The following is a 14,118-nucleotide window of genomic DNA, read 5'->3' as shown; positions in this document are numbered from 1 at the left end:
TACAAAGACAAATGTCATCATACAATAGAGATAGATTAATTTCTTCTATATTGGTCAGTCTGGTAAAATGTCATAATTGTTACAAATATAGATTTTGATGCTGGACACACATGTTCAATTTGTCTGTCAAATTCACAATTTGTAAGTTTACTCTAACCAACCTAACCCCTTACTGTAGAAAAAGCATGGATCTATACAATCTGGCTGTCCATGCATGTTGTGATTTACAACACTACGCTTTTGGGGAAAACCCATTTGTACCCCTTCTTTCTAATTCTCACTCTGTGGCACTTTTTGTCTCCATTCCCCTCATCACACCATGACACTGGCTCTATCACATGAAGCCATGTCCTCACCAACAATCATAGGAGAGAACAGCTCACTGCCTGCCACAAGATCAGTACATTCACTTGGTCGTGTGTTCATCTTTCCAAAGAACTGAGAGGTCTATGTATAAAGCAGTGAAAATTGTGGAGAAGTGAGCCAGTGGAGAAGTTGCCCATGGCAACCAATCAGCATTGAAGTAACATTTCTAATCTGCATACTGTACAATTGTATGGAGAAGCTGATTGGTTGCCATGGGCAACTGCTCCACAGGTTCGCTTCTCCACTTTTTTCACTGCTTCATGAATAGACCCCTGATTCACTATACAGTATCTGCCCAATTGCATATTCCATGGAAAAACGTGTCAATAACCTGGTAAAATGCCCGACAAAGGGTGCAAAGTACTAACAGTACATTTATGAGTAAGTTTTAAAAAAAGTCAACAGTTCGCATGTTTACAGATGTTGATAATGAAGGTCAGTTTCTCACAAGCCAGTTGTTATCTAGTAATAACAGTGTGCTTCTCAGATAAAGTGGCATCATCATGCAGCATGAAATATCAGGGGATATTCGACCCCTAAACACCTACTAGAAGGGTAAGTCCATATTATAAAAAAAGCCATGTTCTTTTATATCACCCGACAGAGTCCTTTAATCTTGTTACCCCATCATAAGAGATGGACATCCATTTAAAAGACTTCTCAATTGGCTTCACCAACAACTCAAAGCATGTATATGCAGTACATACAAGTAAATGGGCTTAAGGAAAAAGGGTATGCAGTTAACTGTTGGGATCCCGGCGGTCGAAATCCTGACGCCAAAATCCTGACACCCATTGAAATGCCGGTGGTCGAAATCCCGATTGACATCCAGAATCCTCACTTGGGTGGTGGTCCACGCCACCACCTGAGGGGGAATAGAGTAGTGTGGCAACCTAAGGTGGGAAGACCTAATGTCGCCACCAGGCCCGAAGCATGGCATGAGTTGACACGCTATGCTCGAGGTCGGGATTTCGACCGTCGGGATCCCAGCACTCGGGATTTCAAACTGAACCTGGAAAAAGTGGTTTAAACCAACATTACAGATAAAATGTGAACTAAGTAGTTACACCCACAGGCTGGTTCTTTCAACCTTTATTCTCTGCAGACTATTTCCTCAAACTGTAGGGTAAAAACTACCTCGATAGTTGGATATTTTTTAATTAACAAATAAAGGAGGTTATTAAAGATAAACATTGACGATTTCTAATGCTTCTCTTCCCTGAGGTTTTAAATTTTTTGCAATATCTATAAAATATCTTTTTTTCTGTCTGTAACATCAACTATTCCTGAGGGCAGAACAAACAATGTCAAAGCTGATTAGTTTCTGGAATTCTATCGGGGAAATGCCTGTTTATCTTGGACACTTATCTGCTACGTGAAACCATAACATAAGTGGGTAGGAACAGAACTGACAATTTTCACTGTGTGGATTTGAATTTGTTTATTGAAAGTACAACTTAGTTAAAACACAAATAACTCTAGAATTGGGATGTATATAAAACATTTACAACATTATATTGTACCCTAAGGGGTGTATTCAATTCTTGTCAGAAACTGCCTTCTTGAAGGGAAGACGGCAGTTTCTGACTTTTTTAAGTCAGAAGGGGTTCCGACCTATTCAGTGTCACCTCAGATTTTCTGACAAGTCGGGAATTCCGACTTGAAGGAAAACACGTGGATCGATAGAATAGCTGGGGATCCATGTGTTTTGACGGAAGCGGCGGCCAAATTTGACAGGATTAATAAAAGTCGGATTGGCATTGTCATGAATACTCAGATGTCGGATGCTTTCCGCTGGAAAGGATCTGACATCAATTGAATAGACCCCTATGCCATCAATGACAGTTGCTGTACTATCTATGTATACAGAAGATGGGGGGAAGGGGGGGGTGGTGATTACAAAGTACCCAGACCTGTCTGTAGAGGGCCCAGGATTTTACAAAGGGGCATGACCTTAGAATCAGGGCCTGGCAGATCTCTAGGCAGCCCTGTGTATACAAGCTTATTATCACTGAATTATACTTACAGATATTTATGTAATCTGGCACATGGGATAAATTACTGTGCAAGCAAATAAAATTCAATAACTGAACAAGAAAAATGTAAAAATTGGATTGGGTTTGTGTCTGTCCCCAAGTATGTTTGGTGAGAGTCACTGATTATACTACTTCACTATGTGATTATGAAATTGACCATCCCCTAGTAGTACTATATGTTGAAGTTTATTATTTCCTGAAAACAAAAATTTACAAATCAACAATTAAAACTATGTAGATATATGCACAGATATTAATATTTTTAAGATATTGTAAATTTCATTTATTTATTCACCTCATGGCTTTCTTAGCTGAATTAACAAATAGTCAAATAGTAACTGTTAAATATACATAACATAGAGCCTATTACTACCAATGAAGCTAATTTTATTTTTATTTTTTACAAAAGAAAATAGCCTAAAGATTTTGAGCAATGAAGTAAAACATGACTTTGGAGCTAAATTCTGAGGTTTTGCCTTTAATAAAACTAAAAACAGCTAGGCCCCTGAAATGCATAAAATCATCAAACATGATACATTTGCTTTTGCTATAGTCAATGCTGTTTGCAAATCACGAACAACATTTTCCCTTGATCCTGTGTAGAAAGGGCTCACAGTGAGCCATCAATGTACTTTGTGTATCACAGGTAGGAAGGGTCCCTTCATTATTAATTATGAAGAGAAAAAGAACCATAAGCCAGAAGAGAGAGCAGCAATTATTCCACTCTGAGGTCCTCATTAATTTTAAAACTTCTTTGGATGCAACACATTCTGTTACATTTCCCTACTGTTCACACCACTGTGTCCTTCCCATTCCTGACACCTCATCATTCCTCTCACTAGACTGCGTGTAGTAACCATGGCAATACTTGAAGAGCCATTACTCTCATAGGAGAATTAGATTTTTGTATAATAGAAAATAGCCTATTGAACATATGCTCCTAACATCTCATTAGCAATCGTGTCCAAACTATTCCCAATCATAGCTGTCTAACCTGGGCTGGAATGTTTCAGTAATAGTAGGTCAAAGATCTCCTACCAGTCAGCTTCCATCAAGGGCAACAATTTTGAATGCATGGAGATCAGTTGTCATGTTTGTTTGGAGTTTTAAGCAGATGCTAAGAGTACAACCATGTGTCTAAGTCCTAGTACAGAAGGCATGACTGGATTCTTGCCAGCTGCAGACTCTCCCAAGCACATGGTGTTATGTTTTGTTTAGCCATAGGCATCTGGCAAAGGACAAAATGACTATAAAAGAAAAATAAAGAAACACCAATCCAGAACATAGGGGTCAACACTGTGTAATTGATCATCAGTTATCATGTATGTTTCTAAAATATGGATAAGTTCAGCAGCAAAATAATATGGTAACAGTCACATATTATGCACTGCTTCTATGAACAACAAAACTTAAAACGCAGAACCAACCTGCTTCTCAGACATGACGAAAAGCTGCTCCTCATTCTTTGTAAATGCCATATCCCGTAAAACAGGACCAGAGTCAACCACCTGGATAGTTTCATATTGCAGAGCTCCACTGATTGGGCCATCTACGCGGATCTAAAAAGGTAAAGAAATATAAAATTATGTTTTATATAAAAATATAAGAACACACAGACATCTCAGATAGTATCATAGAAAATGTTAAACCTGCACAAACCATGCATTATAATGTGTCAAATGGCCTATTCAGTAATATATGTTGATATAGAGGGCTATCACAGTAATAAGAAAACAAACAAAAAACACACACATAAGGCCATAATGTATCAATAAAATGTTGCCACTTGATACTCAGCTGTCTCCCCAAGTAGGTCTAGAGCAGAAATGCCTCAATTACCGAATCACCGGTACAGTCACTAGGGATAAGTGGTAAGCCGATTCATACACTGAAATGAAGGCTGGGCGTGTGTGTTTTAACTGTTGCCAAAAATGTAATAAACAGTGGAATAGTATGCTTACAAAAATATTTTAAATAAATTGTCATGTTAAAAAAAATGATTTCTATAAATGATAGACTAAGGAATGTGGATATACTTGATACCACTCTGATCCCTGTTATATAAGATTCCATTGGTTGCATGAGGAAGTTTCGCCAGTGAGACAAAGTTAATCATAGGGTAGATAGAATGAAAAAGTTTTAGCCCGTTAACAAATAAAACCTGAAGTGTTGAAAAAGAAAGTTTTGTTACAAAAACTAGAGCACTGTGACAAGGGCATTTTAAGCAAACGCCATTGCAGAAATATACGGTGCTTGAATTCTCTGAAGCTGAGGTATCTGTATTCCAAGTATTTGTAATTTTAGTACAATTCAACTGACACAGAGGCAGGTCTGTGCTGACCTTTATATTCGGCGATCTGGGATTGTGCCTATTCCATTCTACGTTAGAATATTTGAACAAAGAGTTTATTTAACAAAGAGTAATTGTACAGAAAATACAGAAATAGTTTGAATGTTGAGAGGTGACACTGATACCTTTCCACAATACGTTTTCATCGACAGTATTTTATAATAGGTGAATAAATTAACTTGGCAGCACTTACAGAATGCCAAATAGGTACTGCAGTTTCACTGCACTGAGCTCTCATTGGCTCTACTTGTGCTTGGCAATAGGGAGAAAACATACTGTCAAACTCTTGTCAACTCTTAAAGAGTTAGAGAGGTCACTTCTTACTGTTGGAGCCAAAATTATTTGTCAGCACTTTAAAGCATGACTCGCCAAAATGTCTCATACAGTAGTCTCTAATCAGTTTATAAGAGGTACTGTAAAAGCCAAAGTCATAGAAATATAACTCAGCAGGTAAAAGTATCTGATTACAAAATGTAAATGAGCCCTGAAATTCTGTGGTCAAAGCACAAAACAGCTTCTGACAGAAGTGCATTACTCAGGCTCATTCATTATTACATGATGCTAATGCAAAAATGTGAAACAATTACTCTAGAAATCAATAAATATGTTATTTACTGGGGTAGAAACCACATAGAAACAGAGTAATCTTCAGCTATTTTAAAAAGTCTGTTAAGCAAAATGTGTAAGAACATTTTATAACCACACAGCAATTATTAAGTAATCACTAGTGATAATGGTTCCATCCAGTGGTGTATCTATAATGGGTGTACCCATTTCTTCAATACTTACCTTTTCAGAGTACCACATCGGCAGCAGCAGCGCTGCACAAGTCACCGGGAATATGGCACGGGTGTAGTAGGGAAGGTAGGTAGTAACTAGGTCGACAGTGTCTAGGTCGACCACTATTGGTCGACAGTAACTAGGCGACAGGGTCTTTAGATCGACATGGTCTAGGTCGACATGTCAAAAGGTCGACATGAGTTTTTTATGTTTTTTTGGTGCCGTTTTCTTCGTAGAGTGACCGTGAACCCCAATTAGTGCACTGTGTCCCCTCACATGGCTCGCTTCACTCGCCATGCTTCGGGCAAAGTGCCTCGCTCCGCTACCGCATCACTCGGCACAGATTACCGTGCCAATCATAGTCCACGTGGATCGCTAAGTATGAAAAGGTTCAAAAAAAGAAAAAAATTGTGAAAAACTCATGTCGACCTTTTGACCTATCAACCTAGAACATGTCAACCTAGAGACCCTGTAGACCTAGAAACCCTGTTGACCTAGTTACTGTTGACCAATAGTGGTCGACCTGGATAATGTTGACCTAGTTACTGTCGACCTAGAGACCGTATCCCATAAGGCACAGTGGCCATTTTCCTGGCATTTTGTGCATGCACAATAGAAAAATTGTACAATGTCATAGTCTACTGTGCTAGAGTCTACTAGTGCCGGCTATAGAGGGGGAACCCGGATGGAGACTGCACATGGGTATCCTCCTCTCTAAATGTGCTCCTGGTTCTACCTCTGTTCAATTTCTTTAATTAGTTGTTCTATTTTAGCCAAACCAACCTATTTTTTAAAATACATTTTTTATAGAAAAAAATCTTTATTTTAAATTACAATTTGTACCAGCACCAAGTTGTTAAATAGTCATCAGTGAGGAATCACCTTGTGATTTGTTTTGGTCAAAATGTGACCCAGTATTGCAAACTGCTTGGCTGATGTACAGTATATTATCCATTTGGTATGAATGCAAGAGGATCATAATCTTTCAGGGTCTCAGACTACTCTCTCATATCTTCTTTCTTAGGAAAGCTATACATATTACTGAAATATCAATGTTACATTATGACCAGATCAACACTGTGAATGTGTTAAAGTAAATGCTGCAAAATCATAAAAAATAATGAGATTTTCATAACTCAACTGGGATTAGAAAGAATAAAACTTGCCAGCAGCACATAACAAAGTATTTTTGTATTGTATTAGTTCACACAGATTGTATGGAACATTTGGTGTATTGGGATCATTTTGGTTTAGTTACTTGCACATATGTTTAAACAAATTTGAATCGCAATCCACTAGGGAAATGCAGATAATTAGTATACAGTATACACATGATAGTCTCAAGTTAATTTATACGCTGTTCTCATGTACCATATAGAGCATACACTGCTAATATTAAGCCCAGTTGCTGTTTTTGAGCAGAAATTTTACAGGAAGGGAATGGAATATGATTGGCTAACCCCAGCTTAACTACAATTGTAATCACCTTGTGCTAAGATGTCATTCCTGTTACTCATCCACCTACAGTTGCAAGAAAAAGTATGTGAACCCTTTGGAATTTCCTGGATTTGTACATAAATTGGTCATAAAATGTGTTCTGATCTTCATCTAAGTCACAACAATAGACAAACACAGTCTGCTGAAACTAATACCGCACAAACAATTATATGTTCTCACGTTTTTATTGAACACACCATGTGAATATTCACAGTGCAGGGTGGACAAAGTATGTGAACCCTTGGATTTAATAACTGGTTGACCATCCTTTGGTAGCAATAACCTCAACCAAATGTTTCGTATAGTTGCATATTAGACCTGCACAACGGTCAGGGGAATTTTGGACCATTCCTCTTTTCAAAACTGGTTCAGTTCAGCAATATTCTTGGGTTGTCTGGTGTGAATCACTCTCTTGAGGTCATGCCACAGCATCTCAATCAGGTTGAGGTCAGGACTCTGACTGGGCCACTCCAGAAGGTGAATTTTCTTCTGTTGAAGCCATTCTGTTGTTGATCTACTTTTGTGCTTTGGATCGTTGTCCTGTTGCATCACCCATCTTCTGTTGAGCTCAATTGGTGGACAGATGGCCTTAAGTTCTCCAGCAAAATGTCTTTATAAAGTTGGGAATTGATTTTTCCATCGATGATAGCAATCTGTCCAGGCCCTGAGGCAGCAAAGCAGCCCCAAACCATGATGCCCCCTCCACCATACTTCACAGTTGGGATGAGGTTTTGATGTTGGTGTGCTGTGACTTTTTTTCTCCACACAGTGTTGTGTGTTCCTTCCAAACAACTCAACTTTGGTTTCATCTGTCCACAGAATTTTGCCAGTAGTGCTGTGGAACATTCAGGTGCTCTTTTGCAAACTTCAAACATGCATCAATGTTTTTTTTGGACAGCAGTGGCTTCCTCCGTGGTATGCTCCCATGAACTCTGTTCTTGTTCAGTGTTTTACATGTGGTAGATTTGTCAACAGAGATGTTAGCATGTGCCAGAGATTTCTGTAAGTCTTTAGCTAACACTCTAGGATTCTTCTTCACCTCATTGAGCATTCTGCGCTGTGCTATTGCAGTCATCTTTACAGGACGCCCACTCCTAGGGAGAGTAGAAACAGTGCTGAACGTTCTCCATTTATAGACAATTTGTCTTACCATGGACTGATGAACATCAAAGCTTACTTTTGTAACCCTTTCCAGCTTTATGCAAGTCAACAATTCTTAATCGTAGGTCTTCTGAGAGCTCTTTTCTGCGAGGCATGGTTCACATCAGGCAATGCTTCTTGAGAATTGCAAACTCAAAACTGGTGTGTGTTTTTTATAGAGCAGAGAAGCTTTAACCAACACCTCCAATCTTGTCTCATTGATTGGACTCCAGGTTGGCTGACTCCGGACTCAAATTAGCTCTTGGAGAAGTCATTAGCCTAGGGGTTCACATACTTTGTCCACCCTGCACTATGAATATTTACATGGTGTGTGCAATAAAAACATGAGAACATATAATTGTGTGGTATTAGTTTCAGCAGACTGTGTTTGTCTATTGTTGTGACTTAGATCAAGATCAGAGCACATTTTATGACCAATTTATGCACAAATCCAGGAAATTCCAAAGGGTTCACATATTTTTTTCTTGCAACTGTATCATAAAGTCACCATCAGATACAACATACTGTATGTTAATAAGGCAGCGGTTCTGAAACTCGGTCCTCAGGACTCCACACAGGTCATGTTTTCCTGGTCACCCGGGAGGTGCACTGTGTATCACCAACTGTCACATTTTAAAAATGCACATATGACCTGGAAAACATGAACTGTGTGGGGTCCTAATGACAGAGTTTGAGAACCTGTGTATAATCCAAGGTGCAGAGTAAGCCATTAACTCTATAGTAAACCATGCACTGCTTCAATCTGCCACTGTAACTTACCACCTCAATCTACCCTACCCTAAACCACTGCTGACTACACATTACCCTAAGCCTTTATACAGAATGCTCGATAATGGATATTTTACTGCAATGTCACAGTTACCCGTTTTACAATAAAAGCTGCTTTAAAATACAAATGAAATGCATTATTAAGGCACATAACATGCTTATTTTGAGTCTCATATTCCTTGATACAGCTCATCAGTGCACTGTAAGCCGTGCAGTAAAATAAATATGAAAGGACAATAATACATAAAACACGGTGAGCTGTGTAAGCAGGTGAGAAATGCTCAGAACAGGATGAAAGCAGAAGAGAAAGTATGTGCCCATTGAGAGAACATCTGCTCTGCGTCTTACATTGTGTTCTCAAGTTGCCTCTAGTGAACCAGACCAGGGTCTCTAACCTGAAAACCGCCTCACTGCTGCCAGTCATGGTTACAAGGCTTTGTTTTGTTGATGGTCCCAGTATTTGCTATATAATAGAGAACTGTTCTTTCTGATGTCTAACTTAAAAGTGTTCAGCATAATGGGCGCAATGCTGAAGGTAAAATATGACGGAGTGTTTCCTAAAAAATGTATCTACTCACGACAAAGCAGATTGAAAATGCTGATGGATCCAAATTCAACCTCTTAATATTTATTAGAAACAGATCTCTGCCACTGTGTGTGTGTGTGTGTGTGTGTGTGTGTGTGTGTGTATATGCCATTTGACTTTAAGATTACAATGACTGAAAAACTCATGTTAGATGAGAATTCCCATGCTGACATAAAGGGTCTCTTCTCTTCCTAGGATATGGAGCTGAAATACAAGCTTTGCATGGGGTCATCACGATGCAGGCTCCATTTCCTGGCCACCTACAGTCACAGTGGTCCATGTGTCATAGTTACCAAATATTCATTTTAGCCTTTTATGAAGACAACTATTTACAAAGATAGTGTAAAAATGAACTACTGTAACATGCTTCAAAACAAACCCAGTGACATCACTGACAAGTGAGAATGTTTTAACCCTTTCAAATGAACACCGCAATGTTATATAGTATTACACCTTAAATAGTAACAGCAGCAGGTAGACTGTGCATGGATAAATGTTCTAGCTATGACTAAGTGGCACTGCTGTTTTACAGCTATTTCAGTCTCGGAAAAAGGTTAATATGACTGTTAATTAAATGTTCCTTGATGGAAAAGGCCATTCAAAAAGTTAACAGTCCTGTCTGTCTATTTTCTCGTAATTGAACTCTAGAGTTTCAACAGATAGCAATAATTTCCTGCCTCACTCGGTTTATGCATCAAAGTTGTCTCCTTATCATGTGTCCTTCAAGTTGGAGATTAAGCATGTACTGTGACATATTTACAGCAAGACATTGATGAGATTTCACTGTGGCCTATGGAAAAACAATAGCGAGTGTAAGGACATGTCCCCTTTGGTTAATGGTTTAAGTCAAAGTGCTGTCACAGATAAGGATAAATATGAAATTAGTAAAATCATTCAATACCTTGGCTTTTTGCAGTGAGTGGGATAAGTTTTAAAACTTACTGATTGTGGATTACTTTTTCAAAGCATTTTCCAGAGGCAAGCACAGTATAGCACATATTGGTTCTGTGGGGTAAATTTACTAACATTCGTATTTTCCCGTTTCAGGTCAAAGTTCAATCACGAATGACATCGAAAGTGTAAAACTGCAACTTTTTGAATTTATTACGACTAATTTACTAAGCTGTCGTATTCGGGTTTTTCTTTTGTTCCGATGTCGATGTCATTCGTGTTTTTTTTTTTTTTTTTTTTAACGGCAGTGATTAGCAAAACACTGCCGACTTTTTAAAAATGAATCTCGGCCGGATCTGTGTGATCCGTGCTGGGGTTCTTTTTTTTTTTTTTTTAAATTAAACAGTGTAAAATAAAAAAAAAAATTGCGTGGGGTCCCCCCTCCTAAGCATAACCAGCCTCGGGCTCTTTGAGCCGATCCTGGTTGCAGAAATATGGGGGGAAAAATGACAGGGGTTCCCCCATATTTAAGCAACCAGCATCGGGCTCTGCGCCTGGTCCTGGTTCCAAAAATACGGGGGACAAAAAGAGTAGGGGTCCCCCGTATTTTTAAAACCAGCACCGGGCTCCACTAGCTGGACAGATAATGCCACAGCCGGGGGTCACTTTTATATAGTGCCCTGCGGCCGTGGCATCAAAAATCCAACTAGTCACCCCTGGCCGGGGTACCCTGGGGGAGTGGGGACCCCTTCAATCAAGGGGTCCCCCCCCCCAGCCACCCAAGGGCCAGGGGTGAAGCCCGAGGCTGTCCCCCCCCATCCAATGGGCTGCGGATGGGGGGGCTGATAGCCTTTTGTGATAATGAAAAGATATTGTTTTTAGTAGCAGTACTACAAGGCCCAGCAAGCCTCCCCCGCATGCTGGTACTTGGAGAACCACAAGTACCAGCATGCGGCGGAAAAACGGGCCCGCTGGTACCTGTAGTACTATTACTAAAAAAATACCCAAAAAAAGACAAGACACACACACCGTGAAAGTAAAGATTTATTACATACATGCACACAAACATACATACATACTTACCTTATGTTCACACGCAGGTCGGTCCTCTTCTCCAGTAGAATCCAAGGGGTACCTGTTGAATAAATTCTACTCACCAGATCCAGGGTCCCAGGGTCCTCGGGGCAACCATTTGTAATCCAGGTACTTGAATAAAATAACAAAACGAGACCCGAGCCACGAACTGAAAGGGGCCCCATGTTTTCACATGGGACTCCTTTCCCCGAATGCCAGAAACCCACTCTGACTTCTGTCTAAGTGGGTTTCTTCAGCCAATCAGGGAGCGCCACGTTGTAGCACTCTCCTGATCGGCTGTGTGCTCCTGTACTGAGTGACAGGCGGCACACGGCAGTGTTACAATGTAGCGCCTATGCGCTCCATTGTAACCAATGGTGGGAACTTTCTGCTCAGCGGTGAGGTCACTTTCGGTCAACCGCAGGGCAGAAAGTTCCCACCATTGGTTACAATGGAGCGCATAGGCGCTACATTGTAACACTGCCGTGTGCCGCCTGTCACTCAGTACAGGAGCACACAGCCGATCAGGAGAGCGCTACAACGTGGCGCTCCCTGATTGGCTGAAGAAACCCACTTAGACAGAAGTCAGAGTGGGTTTCTGGCATTCGGGGAAAGGAGTCCCATGTGAAAACATGGGGCCCCTTTCAGTTCGTGGCTCGGGTATCCGTTTTGTTATTTTATTCAAGTACCTGGATTACAAATGGTTGCCCCGAGGACCCTGGGACCCTGGATCTGGTGAGTAGAATTTATTCAACAGGTACCCCTTGGATTCTACTGGAGAAGAGGACCGACCTGCGTGTGAACATAAGGTAAGTATGTATGTATGTTTGTGTGCATGTATGTAATAAATCTTTACTTTCACGGTGTGTGTGTCTTGTCTTTTTTTGGGTATTTTTTTAGTAATAGTTCTACAGGTACCAGCGGGCCCGTTTTTCCGCCGCATGCTGGTACTTGTGGTTCTCCAAGTACCAGCATGCGGGGGAGGCTTGCTGGTCCTTGTAGTACTGCTACTAAAAACAATATCTTTTCATTATCACAAAAGGCTATCAGCCCCCCCATCCGCAGCCCATTGGATGGGGGGGGACAGCCTCGGGCTTCACCCCTGGCCCTTGGGTGGCTGGGGGGGGGGACCCCTTGATTGAAGGGGTCCCCACTCCCCCAGGGTACCCCGGCCAGGGGTGACTAGTTGGATTTTTGATGCCACGGCCGCAGGGCACTATATAAAAGTGACCCCCGGCTGTGGCATTATCTGTCCAGCTAGTGGAGCCCGGTGCTGGTTTTAAAAATACGGGGGACCCCTACTCTTTTTGTCCCCCATATTTTTGGAACCAGGACCAGGCGCAGAGCCCGATGCTGGTTGCTTAAATATGGGGGAACCCCTGTCATTTTTCCCCCCATATTTTTGCAACCAGGATCGGCTCAAAGAGCCCGAGGCTGGTTATGCTTAGGAGGGGGGACCCCACGCAATTTTTTTTGTGAAAATAATCACTTTCCCACCCCTTCCCACTGATATACATGCACGGATCTCATGGATCCGTGCATGCCTCTCCAATCACGGATAAAAAAAGCAGGTCTGTTTTTTTTAAGCACTTTTTTACGAGTTGTAATTTTTCACGGCAGTGTTTTGTTTTTTTTTTGCTTTGCACTTCTTAGTAAATGACCGAGATTCATACTTAAACAGCCGCGTTTTGACCGATGGTGTATTCATTCGTGATTTTTTTCCTAGGACTTCCAAATATTACGAATGCCCTCATCACTGCCGTGATTTGAGTTTAGTAAATTACCGAGATGACACTTTGATGAAAAAACGGCATCTCGGTCAAAATCGGGACCTTAGTAAATTTACCCCCTATGTGTTTTTTCACCAATATTTCTACTTTTTAAATAATTAAATTACACAAATCTGACACAAACAATTCTTCCTGGTCAAATCGACAGATAAAAGTACCCCACAAGCTAAAGCTTTTACACTTTTGCTTTTGAGAAGCAGTGAAAACAGTAAAGCCTTCTCCCCTCTAGCCTGTCACTACTTCCCAGTAATGCTCCCATTAAGACTCTGGATTGTTCCCCTGTATACTCTGCAGGCTGAAGTTTCAACTGTTTGGGTTATTTTAAAACAGCAACGTTGTCATTATTTGACTGTAATGTACGCTTCCTCCAGTGTCTTGTTCCCCATCTGCTATAGGTTTATAAAACAAAGCCATTCTCGTTCAGTATAGTAATGCTGTCAAGTACTGTATGTATATGATGAGTGCTAAATTGTAAAGTGCACAGGTCGGCGGAATACTTTGGGTAGGTGCACAAATACATGTCATCCCTGATCCATCTCCACTGCCATCAGCAACATGATATGGACCATGTCAAAGACATCCAACAATGAGTCCCTGCTGCCACAGCTTCCATTGATGGCAGAGACAGGAACCTACAATAGTAGCAACAAAGACAGTAGTATTAGCATTACTAGCTACAAAGGGAGCCACATAATGTTAAAGAGGGGACTCCCATCTTTAATATGTGAGTTATCCCACAGTTACCTGTGTAATCAGTACCACTGAGAGGGGGGAGCGTCTTGCACCCAAGTATACTTATCTTGCTAAGCCAAGCGTGTC

The 14,118-nt window shown here is 40.7% G+C and overlaps 1 protein-coding gene across 5 annotated transcripts in view; it reads right to left on the bottom strand.

Moving 5' to 3' along the window:
* PLXNA4 (plexin A4) overlaps positions 1 to 14,118 on the bottom strand; it is a 1,021,577-nt gene that overhangs the window by 486,680 nt on the left and 520,779 nt on the right. For all 5 annotated transcript variants that reach the window (XM_063926765.1, XM_063926766.1, XM_063926762.1 and 2 more), the window contains exon 4: positions 3,830 to 3,961. In XM_063926765.1, coding sequence (XP_063782835.1) covers positions 3,830 to 3,961 — 132 coding nt within the window. The remainder of the gene's footprint in view (positions 1 to 3,829; positions 3,962 to 14,118) is intronic.

This window comes from Pseudophryne corroboree, chromosome 6, assembly GCF_028390025.1.
Source record: "Pseudophryne corroboree isolate aPseCor3 chromosome 6, aPseCor3.hap2, whole genome shotgun sequence".
Classification (NCBI taxonomy): domain Eukaryota; kingdom Metazoa; phylum Chordata; class Amphibia; order Anura; family Myobatrachidae; genus Pseudophryne; species Pseudophryne corroboree.
Note: the sequence above shows the minus strand (reverse complement) of the source record. Positions and strands in the feature narration are given on the sequence as shown.